The sequence below is a fragment of the Bombyx mori genome, chromosome 11 (assembly GCF_030269925.1).
Source record: "Bombyx mori chromosome 11, ASM3026992v2".
In the NCBI taxonomy this organism is placed as follows: domain Eukaryota; kingdom Metazoa; phylum Arthropoda; class Insecta; order Lepidoptera; family Bombycidae; genus Bombyx; species Bombyx mori.
Window position 1 is genome coordinate 2,720,550 of NC_085117.1, and position 22,660 is coordinate 2,743,209.

At 36.5% G+C, this 22,660-nt stretch overlaps 3 protein-coding genes across 6 annotated transcripts in view; 2 read left to right on the top strand and 1 right to left on the bottom strand.

The window, feature by feature from the left end:
- Nucleotides 1–824: 824 nt before the first annotated feature.
- LOC101740761 (protein MEMO1) lies at nt 825–12,267 on the top strand. 2 transcript variants are annotated; one of them, XR_009974209.1, is made up of 10 exons: nt 825–1,017; nt 4,469–4,550; nt 5,701–5,769; nt 6,360–6,472; nt 7,447–7,558; nt 8,322–8,387; nt 9,064–9,217; nt 9,672–9,776; nt 10,355–11,770; nt 12,050–12,267. XR_009974209.1 is itself a non-coding variant. In XM_004922188.5 (9 exons), exons 1-9 carry the CDS (start codon nt 969–971, stop codon nt 10,490–10,492), a joined length of 888 nt encoding a protein of 295 aa, XP_004922245.1. In that variant the 5' UTR covers nt 825–968; the 3' UTR covers nt 10,493–12,267. The 2 variants fall into 2 exon arrangements, 1 of the variants encoding a protein (XP_004922245.1); XM_004922188.5 differs by having other exon boundaries at nt 10,355–12,267.
- LOC134198686 (uncharacterized) lies at nt 1,015–3,381 on the top strand. Its single transcript, XM_062670978.1, has 2 exons — nt 1,015–2,076; nt 2,939–3,381. Exons 1-2 carry the CDS (start codon nt 1,670–1,672, stop codon nt 3,348–3,350), a joined length of 819 nt encoding a protein of 272 aa, XP_062526962.1. The 5' UTR covers nt 1,015–1,669; the 3' UTR covers nt 3,351–3,381.
- Nucleotides 12,268–12,746: 479 nt separating the features above from the next.
- Nucleotides 12,747–22,660, bottom strand: part of LOC101741044 (uncharacterized) — a 90,317-nt gene continuing 80,403 nt past the window's right edge. For 2 of the 3 annotated variants that reach the window (XM_021349697.3, XM_004922190.5), the window contains 9 exons: nt 22,004–22,124; nt 20,924–21,032; nt 19,749–19,834; nt 18,394–18,509; nt 17,668–17,727; nt 17,110–17,231; nt 16,096–16,216; nt 15,711–15,729; nt 12,747–15,615 (listed from right to left, as the gene is read on the bottom strand). In XM_021349697.3, coding sequence (XP_021205372.2) covers nt 15,584–15,615; nt 15,711–15,729; nt 16,096–16,216; nt 17,110–17,231; nt 17,668–17,727; nt 18,394–18,509; nt 19,749–19,834; nt 20,924–21,032; nt 22,004–22,124 — 786 coding nt within the window. In that variant the 3' untranslated portion in view covers nt 12,747–15,583. The remainder of the gene's footprint in view (nt 15,616–15,710; nt 15,730–16,095; nt 16,217–17,109; nt 17,232–17,667; nt 17,728–18,393; nt 18,510–19,748; nt 19,835–20,923; nt 21,033–22,003; nt 22,125–22,660) is intronic. The other variant, XR_002430923.3, reaches the window with a different exon arrangement.

Sequence of the window (22,660 nt, forward strand, 5' to 3'; positions counted from 1 at the left end):
GTACTTTAGTGACTTTGTCGAAGAACAATATGGCAATTACTGGTACCAATGCAGTTTAAGATTTGATTTCGATATCATTGTTGGTGGAAACGAGAGAAGAGAACATCTTGCTTTGCGCAAGTGACACTATTCATTAGACAGACGGTCCAAATGTTGTTGCACAGAACTTAATTTTATACGATCGTATCTTGAAAATGTCTTTAGTAGGATTCAGGTCTCGTTTTATTTCTTAAATGTTATGATAACTACTGTTAGTAAGTAGTACTGTAAAGGAAGATACATTAAGCTACAGCTAATATAATATTTTTACTTTACGGTACATTCTCGTGTAAAAAGCGCTAAGGGTGGTTACTAAAAATTGTTCAAAAGTTTCTAATGGTTTTGATTCTAGCCTGATACTTAAATGCCAATTATTTATTATTAAATTTTTTTCACTTTGAACGTGTGTATAGTACTTTTTTTTATTAGAGCTTCGGGTGGTATCATCGCCAAAGCTATAAGATATTTTTTTACTATTTAAGTTAAGAGCTAACATTTTAAAAAACCTAGGTATATTTGGCCTATTAACCTAGGTATAGAGTCTCACAATATTTGTTGTTTCAATTTCAATATTTCGTGTCCCCATAGATATGCATGCTTTCAGCATTATAAATAAAATAAAAATCTAATCAGTTGTTTAGTACAACCTCAAAACGGTAAGAGTTAAAATTCAGGTTTATTTAAATTAGAAGTTTAAAATATTATTTAAAAATATCATTTAAATGAACTGATCTGTGAATATACTGAGCAGTGATCAAGTGATCACTACCACAGACTATACTATCATATCACTTTCATATTTGTTCCTATCTTCATGTCATTCAGATATTTACATTTCTGTCAAGTCCTTCTTAATTGTGATTGTGAAAGTGTTTTAGGATTATTCTCTTGTGTTTTAACTTAATTAGTATTGTTCTTTTTATTAAAAAATGTCTTGTCGTCAAGCATACCATGCTGGATGTTGGTACACCGAAAATGGTAAGAATTCTATTTAAGTTAATGCTTTAATCTAGGCGAATCTCTTGTGATCGATGATTGTTCCAATTTAACTATATTATAAGTTTTGATTTCAAGTATGTACCAAAGACCTACATTAATTGGATGTTTTGACTATGACTTAAATTGTTATTATTTAAATTAGTTCGCAAAGTCAAAGGGACGATGACCTTTCTTTAGAATGCGTTTTTCGTTCACCAATCCACTGCTTTCTTTGTTTTTCGCAAATAACCTCATTTTTAGAATAGTTTGACATTGTCACGCAATAGTGACATTTGACATAAGCTGACGCGTTCACAATTGTGAGAAGATTAAAAGTAAAAAACCTTTGTAATTTCATAAAAAATCAAGTAATGAATTGAAATTAATTATGAATCGTATATTTTCTATAAACGAAAAACAATCCTCATATTAAATACAATTCAGAATAATACATTAAAAGGTTTTTTTTACTTTGATCTACATAATGTGTTCTTGAACGCATCGGAATGCTTCGGTTGCCATGACAATGGGCTTCCATGACAGTAATTCAAACAAACGTCAAACTTTGAAGGGAGTAAACAGTTTTTAGTTTATTTATCTGGCTTTTAAATGGTATTGATCAGTGGTTAATTTAACGCCGAATTTCATTAGAATGTCTGATCGGACGAAACCTTTCGCCGCCCCGTCTTCCAAATTGGCGGTAAGGAATAAGCGACCACCTACTGCAAGTGGAGCATCTTCATCTAGAAAAGTGCCGTCAACGGTCGTGAAGGAGAAGACACGATCAAAATTAAATTCCACCACGATCGGAGAGAGCGACATCTCTGTTTTGAAAACGGAAATGCCGGATTTTGAACCGGAAAACCGCGCCATTGCGTACGGCAAATTTTTGCGCGCCATGCTTGAAGAGTGTTTGGTCGATGAGAAAATAGAACGGGAAGAAACTCAAATCGATGTACAAATGGCGCAATTGGCAGACAGATTTCAGAAAACCATTGACCATCTAGACAAAACTAACCGACGGATAAAGGAAATCAATTTCGTGGCCGAACAAAAACGGTACTTATTTTTTCTATATTTAAAAAAAATCAGTAAGTAGGTAATTAAAAAAAAAGTACTAAAGTAGTGAATTATAAATTATTCACTTAAAAAATATATGTCCACTTAAAATTGGCCAACAAAATGAAAAATATATATAAAAACGCAGGTGCGAAATATACCTGGTTTTTAATTATTTAATAGCTTATACATAAAACATTTTCACCTTCATTTAAAATTACATTGACACTGCATTCCATGTACATATATATTTTTTTAAGCTTATTAGTTTCTCATCAATATGATATAAGAAAATATAAAACAAATAAAAACTTGGAACTCTTTTATTGTAGAGTTTGGTGGTACTAATATAATGTAGAGTACACTAATTTCCAATATTTATTTGTATACCTACAATAAAGTTTGGTACTCTTAATAGTTTTCAAGTTATAAACGTGAAACTCAAAAACACATTTGTGTTGAAATATTACTAAGACATCATTGCATGTTTGATCATTAAAATTTCCAATGAGATCAACCTCCATATTTTTGCAACTCTTTTTTTTTATGTCAATATTATAGGCTTGTCGTTGAATAAACATAATGCCAAATTTATTAATTCAATCTTTGAAATTGCTATTGGTTTTTATGTACCTCTTTATTAAGCTTTAAGTTGATAACTACTATTAAAAACTATGCAATAATTTATGTAAATGCAAAAAAATACTACTAATGATTACAATCATGTTTTGTTTGTTAACTGTGAAAGAACCGGAATTCCTTAGAAATATTTGATATCCATCAATGATAATGTCATTACAGAATTTAAATAAAAAAATTACACTTACCAACCAGAACTAAGAATGAAAGTCTTCATTTTCAGGTTGATTGATTTAAAATCGAAGGATTGCGAGAAATTTTACGATATAACATCAAATTCAAACACCGTACAGCTTTTAGAGTCTTTGAAGAACACAGAACAGTCGTGCTTAGATCAATTGCAAACGAAAAATATTGATTTCGGCTATGATAAAGAGTCCGGGCACAAGCTACTGTTGGATGCTGTGACTGATGCCATAGAAGGATTAGAAAACATTAAAAAGCATTCGAATCTAGACATCGACAAGTTCAAAGAATACGAGAAGACACAGAAAAGTCTGGTGGAGTTGGAAAAAGAGAGGCATGATCTGGAGAGGCTACGAACGGACTTTGAGAAGAAATTTCCTGATCTCACAGAGAAACTCTTAGAGGAAGTATCTGAGAAGATCGCACAAGTGATGAACACTGATGAATAACTTTAGCAAGAATATATTGTTTATACTGTGTTGTTTGTTTTTGATTCTTTTGAGTACTTTTTTGAAACTTCTAAGTTCACATGGGCTAGGTATCACGATTATGCCTTTTTCTGACATATTATGCTATATGGTCTCAATATATTTTGGCTTGTTGGGAAACCATTATTTGGAACAATGACTTTTTAAATACCAGGGGGCTGGAAGATGGCCCACTGATATATGCTTTTTACACAAATTATTTCATGATTTAGAATATTACAGTACTAAAAGTCAAAATTTATAAATTTTCATGATTATAGTGAGGCTTATTACCACACAGTACTTGTTGACATTTGAGTTGTGATATCTATGATATCGGATGACCATTTTCAATGAGAATCAGTTTCAAGACCTCTTTTTTTTTATTTGTTTATTTATAACACTTCATGTATTATTTACATTAACATACTTATCCAAGGCATTCTATATCAGTCAACCAAAGCTAATGCAGAGTTAATAATGCATTAAAATATAAATGTAACTAATATTCAATGGAATAAATATTAACAATAATGTTCAATCAGATTGTACTCCATTTTTTTACCAAAACAGTCTCTTGTGCTCATACTGGCATATCCTAGCACAAATCCCAGAATCTGCGATGTGATCACATACTATTCCTCCGATCACTCCCAATAAATGATTGAGGGCACATCATATGGATCCCAAACTAGGATTTCTTGTACCTACTGCAGAAACCGTGAGCCTTTAAACATATTTAAAGACTGGTAAACCCCCAAATAAAATTACTAGTGGTAAGAACTCTTGTGAGTCCGCACTCTTAAGTACCACCACCTTGCCTATTCTGCCGTGAAGCAGTAATGCGTTTCGGTTTGAAGGGCAGGGCAGCCGTTGTTATTATACTGAGACATTAGAACTCATATCTCAAGGTGAGTGGCGGCATTTATGTTGTAGATGCCTATGGACTCCGGTAACCGCTTAAGACCAGGTGGGCTGTGAGCTCGTCCAACTAGTTAAGCAATAAAAAAAAACTGATGTTTTAATGTTTGCCCGCCCCGGGATAGACCACGGCTTTTTCCAACAGCCGGGAGCTTTAATTATTGTATTATTGAATTCAGGTAGCGAACTGTCACGGCAACTAGATTTGTGGCTATCGAAAGCAGACCTCACCCACGGGCCGGCCAGAGCGATAATAGCACCGTAAGTACGTCATGCGTTGACTCCGATATTACCAGTGGGCTTAGTGCGGGTTTTTTAACGTTCTCGATAACGTAAAAGTTAACTTCAGATTTGTATGCACTTCGAACAGCGCCCCTAGCGGCAAACGTAGGTATACGTAAAACGCACTAAGAACACAGAAGAACACATTCGAATTACTCTAGCCAATCGTTGTGGTCTATAGGATAAGATGCTCGGTGTAATTGAATATGCAATTTCGAAAAGGGCACATGTCGCATATTTTGTCAAATACGTTTTTTCATATACATGTAGTTTTGAGACTGACCTACACCCATTTTATAATAATTCCAGTAACTTTCAATTGCTAATTAACACGAAAATATATCTCAAAAGTTAATATTTTAAATTTTACACTGCTTTAGAAAATAATCAGTTTTTTTCATTTCCTGAATATTTTACAATTTCAGAGATGTGCCCTTTTCGAAATTGCATATTCATGATATTCAATTATATTGAGCCATCGGACTCTCCCGTAGTTCGATTCCCGCAGACGGGTAAAACATTTTTCTAAAGAAATACATACTTAATACATGTTCACGTCATAATATTACTCACATAATGAAGGAACAAAATTTATACAAAAAAGAAATTAAAGTGTCTGTTTGGAAATATTAAAATTATAATGTCTGGATGTTTGTTCCAGCTAATCTCTGGAAAGGCTGGACCGATTTTGACGGGACTTTCATTGGCAGATAGCTGATGTAATAAGGAGTAACTTTAGCCATTTGTGTCTTGTTAAATTCAACGCGAACGAAGTCGCGAGCACAGCTAGTTGTGTAATAAAAATAAAACCAGCAAAATTTATGATTCGCGTAATTAGTAGTGGTAGGGCGTCTTGTGAATCCGCACGGGTAGGTACCACCGCTCTGCCTATTTCTGCCGTGAAGCAGTAATGCGTTTTGGCTTGACGAATTGGGTCAGCCGTTGTACTGTAAAAATCGAGAAACTTTTATACATAAATATCAAGAAATCCTTATGAAGTTCCTGCTTTTGTGTGGGCGTGCTGGATATGTGGAACTTTATGGTCGAAATATAGCCTGTGAAGAAAAGAGATAGAATGCTTTCGAAGGTTTCGCTTCTATAGAGCGTGACGCATGTTTTATTTTTTCAGTCACGCCGGATACTCCTACTGCGGCGCTTGCTCGGCGTACGCATATAGACAAGTCAGTCCTGTGGTTGTGTGAGTATATAGTTTTTTTTTGTAGGAGGAAAGATTACTGGTGGCCCAAAAACCTTTCCAGTTTCACCAGAACAGGTGGGCGAGCAAAGGCTCAGCCAGGAGGGGTGGGATTTGCTAACAGCTACCTAAGCGCCTCCGAAGATAACCTAACAACTCAGAGCTGCTGCTTCGCGAACGAATCTATATATAGCGTTTATGTAGATTCATTAATCAAAACGGTTTTTTTTTCGTGAAACCATTGCACGCGGCCATTTAATTGCTTTCGGATACCCATTGTACAATACAGTTAGATTAGGCAATGTGATTCGGTGATTGTTCTTTTTTATTTCTTAGTATGGCAACATTGGCTTTTTGTGACGCCAATGTCGCCCAGAGTCGAGTTCCTAGAAGTCCTCAGTCAATAAATCTATACGCGTATTATATATAAGCAATTATTTGAAGCGAAATATGATCTTTTCCCGGTTACATGATATACTTACAATCTTCAGGTTTTCTAGCGTGTCAGGATTTTTACGAACAATCTTGGCAAAGTAGCTTTCATTAGGATGATAATGATTAAAAAATAAAACTTGAAAAATTGATATTTTCAGTAAACGAATCTTCATATTGGGTCCATCACACCACGTGAGGATCGCAGGATGCGCTCTTTCGTCCCTCGACAAGTACCAGACTCCCCTCTACGATCTCACCATCGATAAACAAAGTAAGTTGTGTTCTTTTTGTGTGTTTACGGACATCAGCTACGCGATCTTTCAGTATGCATAGATAATCATTAACATATTCCTTTTAGTGTGATATCGACTTGCCGCATTAAAAGTGTACAATTTCCTAAAATATTCGAAATCGAGTTAACATGCGGAATCATTTGATATCAGTATTTTTCTCATAAATACTGTCAAAAGAGCGTAGTTTAGATTTTTTATTTTTTATTTTGCCTATGTGTTGACTACTATTAACAAAATTAATAGGTATATAATTTTATCATACTTTAATAGACAGATAATGTAAGTGGTAAAAAATAAAAAATAAATGTTCCAAAGATGATTAATATTAAAAATATGACATGTTAAACTTTTAAAACACTCCTGTAAAATTAGTAAGTTTTGAGATTATACAGTTAACGGTAGAGTCCTTTCGTTAACGGTAGAGGTAAGAAAGCGTCTAATCAGTGCGGCTCTACCGTAGCAAGTGGTGGGGTTTCAAAGATGGCGCCAAAAGTTACTACTGTCTATATTAAATTGTTCAATTCTGCATGCTTCGCTCCGTTAACGACTGCTACACTAATATCGCACCACTTTTATTTATTGCCTAGATGAGTGGACCTGGTGTTAAGTGATTACCGGAGCCCATAGACATCTATAAGGTAAATGTTGCCACCCACCTTGAGACATGAGTTATAAGGTTTCACTTTTAACAGTACGACTGCCCTACCTTTCAAACCGAAACTCATTACTGCTTCACGGCAGAAATAGGCGCGGAGGTGGTACCTACCTGCGCGGATTTGCCACGCCGAGCATTTCGTTATACATAAGGGACGGTTGTACTCATCTCTACCCTCCATAACTATAGGAAGTAGTTTGACATATTTTTGACACGCCCTAATTCCGGGGTTGCAAGCTCTCGAGTTTTGCGGGACTAGTGTGTGTTTATATTGTACGTAGTCCATTGCGTGTGCAGTATACGCGGAGCTGGAGGCCACACGTCAGTTCGATAGAATGGACGAGCAGACCGATGAAAATGAGCATTCCATTGAAATGCACCTACCTTACATAGCCAAAGTCATGGAGGAGTAAGTGATGTGTTAATTTTAGTTTTATCATTTAATCTAATTTCTTTTATTGCTTTTGTAGGCAGACGAGCATACGGTCGACCTGATGGTGAATGGTCACGGTCGCCCATGGACGTCAACAATGCCAGCGGCAGAGCCAAGCCGCTGCCCACAAGTTTGCCTGTCTAAATAGTGTTATAATAATAATTTAAGATTTTAACAAAATAAAAAAAATTACATCAATGCATTCGAAGACAATTCAATATGTGTTATTAAGTAGACAATTTAATAACTATTTATTAGTCGCATCTCGATAAAGTTTGAGAATCATCTAAATTGATGCACATAGAAAAAATCTGAGGTAGCACATAAACAAAAAAAACACAGTCCGAATGAGAACTTCCTCCTTTCATTTTTTGAAGTCTGGTCTATTATAACCAATATGCGTCCAACTATCAAAATACGACGACAATGACTGACATCTTAAGATATAGATACATTTTAATGTAACACATTTTCTCTTTTATTCTGTATTGACGAAAAAAATGTGGTATATTTTTCTGAGGTGATGACGTCTTATAAATCTGGTAATTAAACGGTTGTCTGGAAGAGATCGCTTTTAACGATAAGACCGCCTATTATACAAATGTATCTGCTTGTTGACTGTTTTCTGATGTTAATTGTGTTTCGGTGTGCAATAAAGTATGTTCTCTCTCTCTCTCTCTCTCTCTCTCTCTCTCTCTTTAATTTGTAATCAAGATTCATTCGATTTCTCAATTTTCAGGTACAAAACCAGTTTCACGATTATACCGATTTTAGTAGGCTCTCTGACTCCAGAGAAGGAAGCCAAGTGAGTATGGTGTTGTGATAGCCATTATAGAACTTAATATGTTTGACACAATCCCTTAATCGCACTATCAATATTTACGTAAAAAAGCTCTATATATGCGGGCTATACGTTCCGTCAATATGCCAGGAATACAGAAACCGTAAATGATAAATGGTCATTTATATAATTATATGGGATTATAGGGGATACGTTCCGTACGTGACGAAATAAAAACATACTTTAAGCGTAGTTGTAATAAGGTCTATTTTACTTCTTTGTTAGTGTTTTTTTTTATTGCAATGAACGGAGAAAGCTCACCACCGACCATGAAAGGCAGAACTTAAAGCTACTAACCCCCTTAAGACATGAGGCCGAAGTCTTAATGAAATAACGACTGTGAACCTTCAAAACAGCAGAAATTGGCTATTCGTCTGAGGTTCCACCAGCGGGTATGGAACTTGTAAAATGCCACGCACGCTCCTAAAAGGCCAAGAAAGGTCATGATCACTCTCAGCGGGTCGCCATTCCGATCCGATGGTAGAATCAGCGAAGCACTGCTCTTACTAGACTAGATGTCTACAAATCCTAGGCTGAGCCCCCGTGAGCTAGTCTACCAGTCAAGGTGAAGCCCGAATAACCCTTCGCTACCAGGAGCTCGGCAAATAAAAAATCTCTTACCCAAACCAAAACTGGTCAGGTACGGAGCGATACTGGCGCCGTATTTGGCCGACCCTCAAAACCTGCTGGTGATCTCATCCGACTTCTGCCACTGGGGCAGCAGATTCAGGTACACGTGGAAGGATAGCTCCAGGGGCCACATTTACCAGAGCATCGAGTGGTTGGACAAACTGGTGAGAGGGCACAGCAAATAGCTACATATAATTAATCAATCTAATAATTCCTTTCTAAACTTTTTCATTATTTTTAATAAAACTATATGTTTCTGTCTATAACACAGAAACGATATTTAAAGTTAATTTTTCATGAAAAAAAAAAAAGTATTTTTATACCATATAATTCACAACACTAATTATCTTCATTAATTTTAGTGTAAAAATATTTCGACAAATCTTTAACAATTTCACACCACTATTTCATTCAATTGACGTCATATATTTCTATTTTTAAAACCATCTCTTTATTGCCAATATCAATGTTAATATCACATCACCTCCCAACTAGCGCATGATCGTCAAAATTTCAAATTAATGAAGGCATAATCATAATACATTATAATTATGTAATAAAATAAAAATAAGTTGAGACAACAAAACCAAGCAACATGACGTGTCGTATTTATTTCAGGGAATGGATTTAATCGAAAAAATGGATCCGAAGGCGTTTACGGATTATTTAAATAAATACGGCAACACCATATGCGGTAGGCATCCGATCGGAGTGTTGCTACAGGTAAAAACTAAATTTTCTTCCTTGCGAGCATAGATGTGGTAATTCTCAAAATGGACAATTCAAATAATCTGTAGTAAAAATTAAAATATGAAGTTCGCATTTTTTTATCGCTTTCGTCCCGTCCGACTCTAAGTGGTCATTATCGCTGGTGGACATGTTTATTGGTGTTCTCAAGCCGGACTACTGAGTAACACATGTTTAGATATGTTTGCTTTTCGTGAGAAAGCTCTTAAAGTTTCAAACATAAACATGCCAATGGATATGAATGAAAAAATTTTGTTTTTAAATTAATCAGTACAGTCAGATGAAATTTGGTATTTTTACTTTATTTTTAATTTGGGTAGGTACTGCCTGAGAAATATTTTTTTTATTATTATTTTTGTGTCCCCAATAGCTCTTTAACTATGAGTTATTTCTAAATTATCCATTCTTTCTGGGACACCCTGTATATGTTTTGAACGTAATTTTCATAAACTTGCATAAGCCCGATCGACTTAATAATTCGCATCAAGGACTTATGACGTTGTAAGATTTTAGCCTTTATTTTAAAGGTTTTTTAATTGGTGTTTTTTTTTCAGGCCATTTCTAAACTAAGCTCCCAGTCAAACGCGCCCAAGATGTCATTGAAGTTCTTGAAGTACGCTCAATCCTCGCAGTGTATGAATTCGAAAGACTCCTCCGTATCGTACGCCAGCGCGTCGCTGGTGTTCGAATAAGGGTTGCCAGCCTCGAAATAAATTTCCAACCTAAAGTTATTTTACTAAACACTACAATAGAGCTTAGCAGCGGTCTCCGAACTCCGATTTCCTTGTTAAACTTTCTATGACGCAGTAAATTAGCAGTCTGCAGTATCAATTGCCAATCTCCCTAAGATTCTCTTCTGTGCCACGTCACGACAAACAAACGAAGATCTAAAATTTTTGTTTTCATTATTTTCGAGACCGCACCTTCGGTCAACCGTCATGAATAATCTCTCGGTAAAGTCGTGGGAATGATTTTAGTGGCAGCTTTCAAAGAACTCAAATAGCCACGGCTATTTTAAAATGGCTTAGTTTAATTTCCACCATACTCATGCACTTTCGCAGGCGCTAAACGCCTAATAAGCCATCGTTTTTAAACCTGAAGAAACATTAAAATTAACAGAATGAAAACTATTAACTTCGCGTCCAGCCTTCTCGCCCGCGCTTCCATTCATAGAATATTTGAATTTACGCCGCGTCAAAAGCACCCCGCTTATGGTTTAAGTTTCGGAGGGGATAGCACTCCGTTCGGTTGGTAGAAACTTGGTTGTGATTCTATAAAAGGCTTACTTTGTCCTCTGCCTTATTTGGAGTGACAGGCGTCAAGTTTGACAGCTGTCAAATTTGTCCATATGTCAGTTCGAGACGCGAACACAAATAACACGTCATTGAATTTGTACTTATCCGTTATTATGTAATTACCTTCACTGTCTAATGTTTTTGGATGGTTACTAAATTTATAACTCAGTCTAATAAACGTTTTGTAAATTATATATAATAATTATCTATATGAATGCTTCTCTGGGTATAATATGTCGATTGAATTTAAAATTGTTCGCCAAAAATTGTATTTTCTTTGCGCGTGGGTTCCTTGATAGTCTGAAATTTAGGTACCTTTGTTTCTTCAATCCTGTGCTTTTTACCTCAACAACCCACAACGTGATTAAACTTTCTGCCAATTGTCAAGATAGAAGTAAACAAAGCTTAAAATAGATATTGTCTAAGCAATTTTGATTCGAGTTTCAGCCCTAAAGGCTAGCTATTGTGACCGGCTTAACTACTTATGTTGAAGAACGTTTAAGATAAAGTTGCCAGCACTTTCCAAGAAATAATAATTTAAATGTAATTTTACCAGTTTTTTTATTGTCATTATATTATTTTGTGATTAAAACGTGATTTATAAACAGTAAAAATAGTTCTAATTATACTTACGAATCGATCGTAAAACCGATGAAAATATACTTTTCAGAATTTGTTCTTTTTTTTTTTTTTTTTTTTTATTTCTTAGATGGGTGGACGAGCTCACAGCCCACCTGATGTTAAGTGGTTACTGGAGCCCATAGACATCTACAACGTAGACGCGCCACCCACCTTGAGATACAAGTTCTAAAGTCTCAGTATAGTTACAACGGCTACCCTACCCTTCAAACCGAAACGCATTACTGCTTCACGGCAGAAATAAGCAGGGCGGTGGTACCTATCCGCGCGGACTCACAAGAGGTCCTACCACCAGTAAAAACAGTATTCTGACAGTATTCTGTCAATAAAGTGTTAGATAAAGAATCAAAATTGCTTCGATGTTTTGGAACGCACTTGTAAAATAGTAAAAAAATGTCAATCTATAGATCTATGTACATTGATTAAGCATAAGTTTATGAATAGAGATGTATTTTAGTTTTTTTCCTTCTTTATTTCTTAATTTTATACTCGCACATTTTGTTTAAGTATTTCAATAAAATACATTTAATAGATTTGTCTTTTTTTTCTGTTGTTGAAACTATAGATGTAAGAAAGAAAACATGAAATGATAAATGGGCAGATAATAATTTCGATATTCTCTATTCTATAATAGTTACCTTAAAAAAATTAGCTTTTTTTGATGCTGGTGTTATTAGTTACCGGACCCATAAATGTCATTTTAATATTGACACAAACCTTAAAGATATGGGAGGGTAGAAGAAGCGCCATATTGTATAAGGGATGTTTTAAAAATCTGTAAACAGCGAGTCATTGTTGAAGGTTCACCGAAATAGCGGTAGTATAGGATGTGGAAGTGATATGAATGTAGTAGTTTTCAACAGAGGGTAGTCGGGTAGAAGAAGTAAAAGTGTGGTTCAGAAAGTATAAAAATGTTTATAATCTTCTTAACAAAATCGTCAGGGTATACGGAAGCTTTCGCGATAAATATGAAGTATTTAGAAAGCTTTTTATGGAGTAAAACACAAATCAGTAAAATATAGAAACTTTATTTAACTGTCAAATGAGGTTAGTACTAAAGTAATTGCATAAATAAACAGAAAAAGTATTAGAGATTTAAAATTTATTGACAGCATTTGTGACCAAAATTATAGCAATATTAAAGATAATTATCCATACTCAATTAAAATTATGTACACTGCTATTGGACCCACAATGGAATTGTCAAAATCATTCAATTCAATGTCAATGTCAAAAACACAAAATTATATTGACTCAATTAAACTGTTGTGATAGAAACAATAATTTATTTTTATAACCCAAAAGCCTATAGTATCTTGATTTATCTCTGAATATCTGATGAGATAAAAATGCATAGAACATTAATGTATTTTTCAATTTATTTAAATTCATAAATTTCAATAAATTTTAAACCTCCAACCTCAAAAACAATAGTCTAATGGAACGTTCCTTTCAAATAATAATTTGTAACAACTTTTTTTTTTTAATATTAAACATTTTATTTCATTGCTAAACATTTTTTTTTTCTGAAAGTTGTGTCGTTTTTTTTTGTTTCCTTTTCAATACACACATATAAAGTGATCTAAAATATTTCATGTTACTATTTTCATTTGAAATTATTTGTATAAGAAAAATCTGATTCAGTACATACATCAAGACAAATAATAAATCATGTTCTGTTATTATGATTATATACTCCATAATTATGTTTGTGGAAAAAAAAATATATTTTAAAAACACTATTTTCGTAAACAGTACGTTTGATGACCCATCAAAAGCAAATATTCAAATTTGAGTCATTCATGTGTAGCAGTAGTTCAGTTACTGAGCTAAACTAGAACCCACAAACAAATGAGAAATGAAAGCAGAAAATGACTTATCTTATTCAGTTGAGTGCGTAGAGTATTTAATTTTAACAGTTCCACTACACTGTGTATATTCTTCTAAATTGATTTTTATATATCCAATCTCATCATTAAAGACCTGAGGTTGGGAGTTTTACCAAAAAAATTATTCTCTGATGGGAGATCCCGTGACTTTTTATATATTGGTTTTTAGAATTGGTTCTTTATACTTCACTTCCCTTAGTTTGTTCCTCCTCTATTCTTCATGTTTGAGGGTCCTGACCATCTATCTCCTCCCGTTATCCTTCTCTGCATGATGTTTCACCATCTTTCTCTGTTTTTTTATACATCAATGTTTCAAATCAGGGATTCCCAAAGGAGTGGACATTGAGTGTTTAAACATATGATAACTTAATTAAAGTTTTTAAATTGGTATTTTGTATTTAAAAGCACAAAAAAAAACTAGTGATAGGATTTTTAAAATTATTTTAGCCACGGAGTCTTGGAGGACTTAAAGTTTGGTTTCTTGCCCAAAACGGTTTAAGGAATGGCTGGTTTTAAAAAAAAATCAACCCAATAACACCGTTATGATGAATGAATATTTTTGAAAAATAAAATAATTCAATAGATTCTTGTGAATTTCACATTAATCACACAATTTATGAGTAATTAAATATTATTGTAATAGTAATTGTAAATATTTATTTACAAATACTATTTGATTAATTTTATTTATTTATAATATTTATTTATAATTACTAAAACTATTTAGTTAATTCATTTGAATTAATCAATTAATTTATTGAGTAAACATGATGATAGGGCTGTGTCTATCGAGAGACTACGAGACTAAATCTCGGTTGGATTGTATGAAGGCTGTCCCGACAGACAAACAAACCGACAAACAAAAAAAGTAATTACTAAAATTCAGAAATATTCACATATTATTTTTTATTTCTATAATTATATCAAATGTTTATATCGAGAGGTCAAAGGAAATTTGCATTATATTTTGTATAATATGTGACATGTATCTGTATAATTAAAGGTGCCTTTTACTATTAGCATTAGCAGTTTGATATTTTTAATTGAACTTCAATTAAGTTTACTCCATTCGCATAGCTGAAGCTTTTTTTTTGTTATTATATTTTTACCAAATGCTGATATACTTTGCAAATATACTTTAAATGGCTCTCCTGTGAAGTCACCAAAAATGTAGTTTACCCCAAACAGCTTATCACCCCTCGATACGATAGTTTTTGTAGTAAAGTCAAATTGTAATTATTGATAAGTGAGTTCGGATATCCACTTCATTAGTGGACATATATATTAATTGATTTAAGTGGGTCCAGGCTTCTCATTAAGCGAGCCGTGAGTGCCTTCAGCCATTTACACAATGAAAAACGATTCTATACCTGATTTATTGTATATAATGATCATAGAATGTATATAGCAACATCCCGTATATGTGTATTTATATACAAGTTACATATGCTCATTGAATATTTGCTTTTTTGTTCAATAATCAGCCATCAACGAATCCGTTACATTGGTCATATAGAAACAAGATAATAGTATATAATATTTTTCCGTTTTTTTTTTTTGATTTTACGTATTGATTGATAATTTTTCTTTTTTTTTTCTTTTAACTATTTTATTTTACATACTTATTTGTGTCAGCGCTTTAACATACCCACGTCGATTTTTTTATAAAAAAAAAAATCTTGAGAATCGGCCGATCGAACGAGTTCCCGGGTTCGTCTGGCGTCACAAATAGCCAACAGGTCCAGAGCCCATGGAAAGCAACGTTCATATCCATATCAACGTCGGTCTCCGCTAATGGGACAGGTCTCGGGGCGGTATCTCATTGTAGATTGTTTTGTTAACAGACTTTACCAAACGGGGTGGGGGGACCGGGGTAGGGGACCAGGGGGACCGAGGTAGGGGCCGGGGGAACGAGGTAGGGGACCAGGGGGCCGGGGTAGAGGACCGAGTAGGGGGTCCTTCACACGGCGCTATGACTTGTCGTCGGACTCTCTGTAAACGAAAAAGACATTTAACATTTTAATAAATCGATAAATCAAACTTTACTGGCGAACCCCAAATTATAGTTAGTTCCAAGATTCACTTACCGCGCGTAATCACTCCGTCCTGTAACAATGAAACGCTAATTAGAATAAAACTTACAACGGGACATGGCAATAAAATAAAATAAATCGTAGCGGTAACTTATAATAACTAATAAAAAAATTTTTTTGCTTAGATGGGTGGACGAACTCATAGCCCACCTGGTGTTAAGTGGTTACTGGAGCCCATACACATCTACAACGTAAATGCCGCGATCCATCTTGAGATATAAGTTCTAAGGTCTCAAGTATAGTTACAACGGCTGCCCCACCCTTCAAACCGAAACGCATTACTGCTTCACGGCAGAAATAGGCGGTGGTACCTACCCGCGCGGACTCACAAGAGGTCCCACCACCAGTAAAACTCGCACTTAGCACATTAAATAGTCACCTGTCTCTGGAGTCTCGTCCTCTGTACCGTGAGGCTCTGCTGAGGGACCGTGGAGTCCGGATCGACTCCCATATCCGCGTAGATCTCGCGCAGCATCAGCAGCATCGTGTCTTCGGACTCCCTGGGAAAGATATACTTAAACAGTTTTGAAGTCGTCGTGGCCTAAAGGATAAGACGTCCGGTGCATTCGTGTTGAAGCGATGCACCGGTGTTCGAATCCCGCAGGCGGGTACCAATTTTTCTAATGAAATACGTACTTAACAAATGTTCACGATTGACTTCCAAGGTTAAGGAATAACGTAGCGTGTAATAAAAATCAAAACCCGCAAAATTATAATTTGCGTAATTACTGGTGGTAGGTAGGACCTCCTGTGAGGACCATTTTACTAAGATTATACTTCATCCCATATTATCTCATCTCATTTCATGCCATGTTTCATAATAATCAACTTCATTTCATTAAATATCATCTTTCATATAAAAAAGTTATTATTAAAATTAAAATAAACACTTGACCTAAAAGTCTTTGTTACCAAGTCATAAAATCCCCTAAAAAAAAGAATTTATTAACTTACATACAAATAAAAAATATTTTAAAAATTATTACAAATTACTACAAAATCACTAACTACCCATAAATAGACCTATGTAATAGTTTTTACTAGATCGATAGCTTTTGAGCTAAGCATTACATACAATATTCAATTTACAACTCTATGCCTATTACTTTAAGAGTTATTGGACAAAATTCATTATAGTCGACCTTGTATTGAGGCTCATTCGACCTCATGTCCCACACTAATATTCCTTATAGTCGTGCACTAGACCACAGATCGTATTGAGACTCATTCGACCTCATGTCTCACGCGACTAATATTCCTTATAGTTGTGCAGTAGACCGGAGCTCGTCTTGAGGCTCATTCGACCTCATGCCTCACACTAATATTCCTTATAGTCGTGCACTAGACTAATGCTCACGCTGACGCCCATGCTAACGCTCACGCTAACGCTCACCAGTATCCGACGTGGCTGGTCATGGCGAACAGGTACTCGTTGATGACCTCGAGTGGCGCCTCCTGGAGCACGTAGTCGATCCGGCGGCCCTCATTCAGCTTGCCGAGCATCTCGCGCGTCGCCTGACAACGAAATCATCATCATCATCATCAGATCATCATCAGGTGGGCCGTGTGCTCGTCTGCCTATATAGCAATAAAAAAAAAAGTGTGGACGAGCTCACAGCCCACCTGATGTTAAGTGGTTACTGGAGCCCATAGACATCTACGACGTAAATGCGCCACCCACCTTGAGATATAAGTCTCAGTATAGTTACAACGGCTGCCCCACACTTCAAACTGCTTCACGGCAGAATTAGGCGGGGTGGTGGTACCTACCCGCGCGGACTCACAAGAAGTCCAGGAGAGGTCAATATTTAAATGAGGATTGTTGCTTTTAGATGTGTGTGTGTGTGTGCGTGTGTGTGTGTGTGTGTGTGTGTATGTGTGTGTGTGTGTGTGCGTGTGTGTGTGTGTGCGTGTGTGTGTGTGTGTGTATAAAAAACATATTTCAACTCACATTGCTCGAACCGTCTTCCCTTTCATCAAACAATTGATCTTTTTCAATTTCTTCGACTACCTGCAAATGAAATTTAAAAAAAACATATTATAAAAAAATACATTTTAAATACACTTGACACATACAAACAAATTAATACAACACATCGTTACGTATTGCTACGCCGGTAAGAGTAACGCCATCTATATCGCCGGATAGTTGAACGAATATCGAAGGATCTAGTAGAACTTAGAACGCTCGAGAAGTACAACGCCATCTATTGTCAGATAGCGGAAACACAATACTCGAGATGTGAGGAATATTCTCGATAATTCTAGGGGTGTCGTATGGACTATAAAACGGTTGCAGAGATGGCACGAAGTAAGTCAGTAATCGGAACTACTCGAAGCGAAACAGCGAACGGATCACCTGAAGCGAAGCGGAAGAAGTGAATTGAGAATTTTTAAGTGTTTGTGACTGTTATAAATGAATTTAATTGAAAATTGAAATGAATTAAAAAAAAAATAGAAAATAAATTTGAATTAAAAATAGTGTAAGAAAAAATGATTTTATTGTAAAAAAAGCGTGAGGTGCATGATAGCAGTAGTTATAAATATTTTATGAACAGATATTAGTAGAAGGATTATTTTGATAATATCCTGAAAAGCACCTTCCACGCTTTTTCTATTTTGCAGTTGGATTTTCTATAAAAGCGTTTTTTTTTTTAAACTATTATTTATAATCTACCTTCTCCAATTGTTCCTCGGTCGATTGAGGTTTCCATTTGTTCCACGTTGTCTTCAGCGAATCAATGAATTTCTGCTTCAGATCAGCCCCGACGCGGGCCATGGTGTCTTTCAGTTCTAGCAAAAAAATAATACTGTTATATATTTATATTTATTTCAATATTTCCTGGGATGTAAGGCCATTTGGTTTAAGCAATATTTTTGCAACTTAATAGATAAACAAACATTAGATAAGAAATTGACAAACAATATTTAATCTTTTTTTTTAAGGGATTTTATGACCTGGTTACTGAGACCTTTAAGTCATGTCTTATTTTAATTTATATTCAATTTTTATGAAAAATGATATTATGGAGTGAAATGAAATGAAGATGATTAATTTGAGACACTAATCAACTGGGATGAAATTAAATGAAATGAAATAGGATGAAATATAATCTCAGTAAAATGGTGGTCATTTACTAAGATTTTTTCAATGGACTTTTTGGAGGATCCCGAGAAGTTACGTCCAGCGGCTTTGCTTCATTTTCCCACATTTGTGCACTTTCACAGATATTAAACAGTTAATAAACCACCATTATTACACATTTAAACCCGAAGAAACACTAAATAGACAAAATAAAACAAATCACACAACTTCACTCCTCGCGTTCCCGCCAAAAAGTCCCCAATATTCAATCTATTCTCAATTTGACCACAGATTATAAGCAATAAGAATAGTTTGACAATAAACAAATAGTATGCATGCGTGTGTGTCTCAAATATATGGTAGTGTGTGTAATGTTTTTTTCTATTCATTTGATGTATTTCTTATGCATAATTAAAAAAAAATTATTAACATTCTGCACTCCTTCTCTATATTCTCTATAAGTGTGGGAAATTTCATACTCCTCCGTCCGCGCAATTTCCGTAAAAAGGGGTACAAAGTTTTTGCTTCACGTATTAATTTAAAAATTACCATTTACGTAGGAAGCGTTTCTTTCCTTCTCAATTTAGTATAACTACATTAATAATTTATGGTACTATTTTATAAAATCCTTTCACTTGCTACAGTGGCGCCTTCCTTAATTGGCTCCCATTTAGCGAACACTTTTTAATACACTGAGCAGGTGCTCCTTTTTTTACCCTCCATAAACTTAGCACGCTAATATAAAACTCTACTAATATACATAGCCGTCAAAAGATGGCAGCACATGTACTTAATACTAGCGCCCTCTAGTGAGCGCGCGCTTTAAGCGTAATAGTTACAAATTTAACATGGTCATTGATAGTGTCAAGGCCGGCGCTTCCCTGACACTGCTGCGTCATAGACAGAGCTGCGTCTCGTAAGCGTGCGTAATGGTACACCATACTCACCCAGGTGCATCCTCTTCCTTCCCTTGTGGTGCGGTATCTGCTCCGGTTTCACGTTCTTCAGTCCGGGGTTTATCAGCGGCTCGATTCTGTAAACAATATACATTATTGTAGGTCTGTAAGGTGTGCCTAAAGTTGTACATGTAGATCGATTGGCGAAATATTACGGGTCTAACGATGCTAGGGACGAGCATAAGGTCGTTTAGTGGGTGGTCCCTAAAATTCCTTGGGCCCGTGGTCTGCTCTCAACACCTGCAGACCGTTGAGTCCCACATACCCCGCGCGCCTCTTAAGCGCGGGGACCTCGTAGGAAATTCGGCCCCCGGCCCGAAAGAAAAAAGGGACGAGCATAAGAACTAGTAATATCGAGAACACCCGGGAAGTGTAACGCCATCTATTAGCAAATGGTGGAAAACACATATCGAAACGACGCGTACTACCGGGAATGTTCTCGAATAATTGTAGAAATACCGTGTCGATTATAAAAACGTTGCAGAGATGACACGAAGGTATTTAGTGATCATCAGAGGGTGAACCGCTTCGTTACGTTACGTGACGCGTTACGGCGCCAGTCTGTCTGGCTTCCCTTTCTCTCTCGCACACGGCAGCGGTACTGAGATCCTATGTAACTCCTCACTATTTATATATCTTCATTACAATTTCGCTTAAATATTATCATATTAATATGCGTAGTTCGTTTCCAAATGGTTCTTGTCCACCTGATGGTTGTTTGGAAGAGATCGCTCTTAGCGATAAGACCGCCAATTGTACTTTTTTGTATTTAATGTATCGCACTGTTTATTTGTTTTTTAGTGTACAATAAAGAACTCTCTCTCTCTCTCTCTCTCTCTCTACACATAAAATTTAAGTAATAACCTAATCTTTCTCAAGTTAAACAATTTCAATGTTAATTAGTTCAACTTAAATTAGTTTCTTCTGTCCTTTTTTTCTAGCGGTCGACACCAGTAAACACAAGGGATATAAGAGAAACGACCTATCTCGCTCGCTCTCTCTCTCCGCAGTCGAGTGGTTCGCGAGACGCTCTGTCTATTCTCTCACTCTGGCTCTTCCCAAATTGTATCTTTTCTCTCTAGCCGTAACGAATCTGTCGCAAGTTAATGCGCCTAAAGAAAGTTCACTTTTAAAAATTGTGGGTAGTTTTCATCTTAAAATCTCACCTGTACGCTATCGGATCGTAAGGATGGAATATATTGAAGAATTTTCGACACGTCGGCAATGCGAAGTCCAGGCCGAGCGACTCGACGCCGCGGATGCATTCGAAAATGGCTGTAATGTGAACATGATAAAGTCGAAATTCGAATAGCAGTATTTTCCGAACGACGTCTATGAACGGTCCTGAGAGGCGAGTGGCTCAGTCTCGCGAACGACTTTGCTGATGTCCGTGAGCTTTGATGAAGCTTATTGTTTTGATGGGTGGACGAGCTTACAGCCCACCTGGTGTTAAGCGGTTACTGGAGCCCATAGACATCTACAACGTAAATGCGCCACCCACCTTGAGATACAAGTTCTAAGGTCTCAAGTATAGTTAGTTACAACGGCTGCTCCACCCTTCAAACCGAATCATTGCTTCACGGCAGAAACAGGCAGGGCGGTGGTACCTACCCGCGCGGACTCACAAGAGGTCCTACCACCAGTAGAGTTCCATGAAGACGACAAGAGCAGACAGTCGTCGCCATCCTACCCACTTCTACAGCATGACATTCTTGCAGTCCTCTTCGGATCCTCTTGAAGGTAGATGAGCACACGGACCCTCTTATGTTGAGTGGTTGGCGTCACTTATGGATATCAACAATGCTAAAAGCCCATCAAAGCCACTGCTCATTCTGATGTCTATGGACAACAACTGACCGGCACCAGGCCAGTCGCGACGTCTGCCCAGCCCCTGCTAAGCTAAAGAAAGGATTGTGTGGTTTTATGAAACCACGGTAAAAGTGAAACTTTTTTCACATTATAGACATTTCAACTCTGACAAACAAAATTAACATTAAACACTGACAAAAATAAACAAAATAGCGTGAAGCACTGGCACAAATGAGTAATAGTCTATACACTAAACGGTCAGCTGCTGCGAACTATAGGCACCGCCATATTGGCCTTGGCTGCTCTGACGAGCGCCCTTCATTTTATCCCTACTCCGCGGCCGACCGTCACGCGACATGCAACACGCAGACAAAAAAGTTTGAGACGATGTAAAAAAAAAGTTTCACTTTAAACCGGTAAAATAATGAGTCCAGTACCTATAGGGCTTCCCAGGGCGTACAGCGCGGTCGGCTCGAAGTCCAGATTGGGATACTTCACGGAAGACTGTCCCGTGCCCGCGCTGCCCACCACGAAAACCTTCTCCGTCGACCTGGACACCTAGACGAAAATTCGAGAGCGCGCAATGAACACGTAAATCACGTGTCATTTAACTTTTGCGTTCCATTGCGTGCTATTTTTTTTTTAATCCTACCTAAGCTGATAGCCTTGAGAGGCTATTTCAGCGTAACCTTAACAAGTAGGTGAGCTCACGGGGCTCAAACCGGAGTGATGCTAACACTGACCCTAGCAAGAGCCGTGCTTCGCAGAATCTACCACCGGATCGGAAAGGCGACCCACTGAGAAGATCCGGCGAGAAACTCAGTGGGATGTGTCTATGTGTTAATTCCCTTCATCGCACGGAGTAATTACGCAAATTATAATTTTGTGGGTATAATTTTTATCACACGTTATGTTACTCCTTCACACCGTGGAAGTCAATCGTGAACATTTGTTAAGTACGTATTTCACTAGAGAAATTGGTACCCGTCTGCGGGATTCGAACACCGGTGCATCGCTACATACCAATGCACCGGACGTCCTATCCTTTAGGCCACGACGACTTCTCAATCTATGACGTGTATTGACGTGGTACC

What these genes read in the sequence shown, in the direction of transcription:
- LOC134198686 (XM_062670978.1), top strand. Translation starts at nt 1,670, where the DNA reads ATGTCTGATCGGACGAAACCTTTCGCCGCCCCGTCTTCCAAATTGGCG. An exon ending in TTCGTGGCCGAACAAAAACG is followed by an intron (nt 2,077 to 2,938) that starts GTACTTATTTTT and finishes CTTCATTTTCAG; the next exon opens with GTTGATTGATTTAAAATCGA.
- LOC101740761 (XM_004922188.5), top strand. Translation starts at nt 969, where the DNA reads ATGTCTTGTCGTCAAGCATACCATGCTGGATGTTGGTACACCGAAAAT. An exon ending in GCCAGAGCGATAATAGCACC is followed by an intron (nt 4,551 to 5,700) that starts GTAAGTACGTCA and finishes TTATTTTTTCAG; the next exon opens with TCACGCCGGATACTCCTACT. An exon ending in TCTCACCATCGATAAACAAA is followed by an intron (nt 6,473 to 7,446) that starts GTAAGTTGTGTT and finishes TTGCGTGTGCAG; the next exon opens with TATACGCGGAGCTGGAGGCC.